Raw genomic sequence first — 2,480 nt, 5'->3', positions numbered from 1 at the left:
CCGCCCCCTCCGCCGCCGCCTCCGCCGGGCATGAGGGCAAGGGAGGGGGAGGTGATGTGGTCGAGGAGGTCGCCGGGCTCCAGCGCCTGGTGATGGTGGTGGTGGTGGTGGTGATGGTGCGCCAGGGGCACGGTGGAGGTGGAGGTGCAGGGCACACTGTTCATGGTGTGGTACGTGGCGTCGGGTTTGAACGGGTGGCTCTTGCCCTGCGAGACGGCGATGTCGACGGCGGCCAGAGCCTCGGCCCGCGCCAGCAGGGTCTCATCGAGGCTGGCGAAGATATTGCTCTGCAGCTGCAGGAGACACAAAACAGAGCGGGGTGCAGGGAGAGGAGGGCAAGGGGGCAGAGAGGGGGCAAAGTGCGGAGGGGGAAGGGAACGGGCGGGGGACAGCGTGGGGTTGCAGGAGCGCCGCGGAAAAGGAGGGGGAAAGTCGAGGGAGGGGAGAGAGAGGTGGGCAAAGTTGGGGTGATGGCCGGGAAGCCGGCAGTAGGATCAGCGTGTAAGGGAGTACGGGATCGGGGGGAAGAGCCGAGTGATTGAGGAAAGCGTGGTATAGCAGGCGACAGCCCGGGGAAGTGAGGGGAAACAGGGGGATGGGGTAGAATAATGGGGGGATGGGAGGGGAAAGAAGCGAGAAGAGGGAGCAAAACAGGAAAAGAAGCGAAGAGTAGAAAGGTAAGGAAGCAAGGGGGGATCGGAAAAGGAGTGAAGGAAGGAGTGAAAGGAACAAATAAATTAATAAATTAAAAGGGGGAAAATGGAACGAAAGGAGAAGAGAAAGGAGGAGAAGAAATGGATCTGTAACTCTCAGCTGGGGAATTGTGTCAAACACAAGAGCACATAAAACGCATTCCTTTTCAGAGGCCGAGTCATAAAAATTAATACAGAAAGTGGATGAAGTCGGAGACTCGTGTGAACACCGCTTTCAAAAAAGATCACAGGCACTCAGATGATTGCAGAGGAAGACATGAAAAAAACATTAAGCGCCGCTTGTCAAAATGTGCCTCGCAGCGGTTTTTTTATTAATGCACATACACATACATGCAGTATACAGAAAAGAGAGAGAGAAAGAAAGAAAAGTGTGTGCGTGTGTGTAAGGGAGAGAAAGAAAGAAGAGAGCTGCAGCTGTCTGTCCCTTACCGGTGGAGTTGGTAGACATGCTCTTCTTATTGCTTCCGAGCTGGAGTGTAGAGAGGGGTATTTGTGCTCAGGTAGGGTGGGATGCATGGCAAAATGAGGCTGTTTGCTGTTCATGGACATCATCTTGAAGGCTTGGCATGTAAATCCACAAACACTCCTAAAGTCGGGGGAAAAGTGCTCTCCGGGCTCTCTCCTCCCACTGGGGGAAGCCGCTGACAGCGGCGGGTGGCGGTGGCGGAGCCGGTGGTGGCGGCGGTGCCGCAGCGGACCCTGCCCCCGCCGCCGCCGCTGCCGCGGTGGCCGAGGCTGGGCTGGGTAGGCGAGCGGGCGGCAAGGCTCCCTCCGGCCCCCGCCGTCTCCCTCGCTCCCTCCCTCACTCAGTTCTCTGCCTGCCGCTGCCCGGCGCCGGGCGCGCTGCGCTGCGCTCTGCCCGCACCTGAGCCCCGCATCCCGTGGCTACCGCCGGGCGGGCTCTCGCGAGAGCGCGGCGGCTCCGGCTTTGACAGACATCAGCTGTCTCCCCCCCTTCCTCCTCCTCCTCCTCCTCCTCCTCCTCCTCCTCCTCCTCCTCCTCCTCCTCCTCCTCCTCCTCCTCCTCCTTTTCCTCCCGCCGCCCCCGGTCCTTGCCTCCCCGCGCCTTGTTGCATCTCCCGCAGCCCTCACCCGTCTCGCCGGGGCGGCGGCGGCGGGGCCACTCTTATAGCGAGCGGCACCGAGCACCGGGCGGCTGCGGCACCTGTGGCTGCCACACGTGCGCGCTGCGCGGCCGCCAGCGCGGCCCGGGGCGCCCCGATGGGGCGGGGATGGGCGGGGTGCGGGGCTGGGCGCCCCTTCCCTGCCCTCGGAGCGGCGGAGGGAACCGGCCCGGCCCTGGGCAATGAAGCACAAAGGTGCGCTGCCCCTCCGCGCCGCGGAGCCCCGCCACAGAAAGGGGCGTCCTCCGGCCGCTGCCCACTCCTGCCGCGAATTGTACACCGGCTCCTGGAGAAGACCTGCGGCGGCAGACATTTGTTTGAACCACTCAGAGGCTATTGTTTTCCCTGTAATTTAATTTTCCCCCACCCCGTGTAGTTTTATTGCACGTATAGCTGTGCCAGGCGCGGCAGGTGACAGCGGCTGCGCCCACGCGGGGCGTGTGTTGTGCGTGTGCGCTCTGCACGGGCAGCGCCGCGGAGGTCAGACTCTGCATCTCCTCCTGCTGCCCAGCCCCAACTCCTGCTCCGTGCGAAAAGCCAGGTTGCACTGGCGTGGCCTGAAGCAGAAAGCAGAAAACAATCAAAACCAGTCTTTCTCTTTTCTTTTCTTTTCTTTTCTTTTCTTTTCTTTTCTTTTCTTTTC

At 61.2% G+C, this 2,480-nt stretch overlaps 1 protein-coding gene across 1 annotated transcript in view; it reads right to left on the bottom strand.

Annotated features, from left to right (window-relative positions):
- Positions 1-1,624, bottom strand: part of POU4F1 (POU class 4 homeobox 1) — a 2,768-nt gene extending 1,144 nt beyond the window's left edge. Inside the window, exons 1-2 of the mRNA XM_042029602.1 lie at positions 1,143-1,624; positions 1-293 (exon numbers count right to left, since the gene is read on the bottom strand). Of these exons, the coding sequence (XP_041885536.1) occupies positions 1-293; positions 1,143-1,265 (416 nt within the window). The 5' untranslated portion in view covers positions 1,266-1,624. The remainder of the gene's footprint in view (positions 294-1,142) is intronic.
- Between the last annotated feature and the right edge of the window lie 856 nt (positions 1,625-2,480).

The sequence above is a fragment of the Corvus kubaryi genome, unplaced genomic scaffold (assembly GCF_017639235.1).
Source record: "Corvus kubaryi isolate FWS band 111438036 unplaced genomic scaffold, C.kubaryi_AGA036_p1.0 37328, whole genome shotgun sequence".
NCBI classification, from domain to species: domain Eukaryota; kingdom Metazoa; phylum Chordata; class Aves; order Passeriformes; family Corvidae; genus Corvus; species Corvus kubaryi.
The sequence above is the reverse complement of the archived record's forward strand: the minus strand, read 5'-3'. Positions and strand labels throughout refer to the sequence as shown.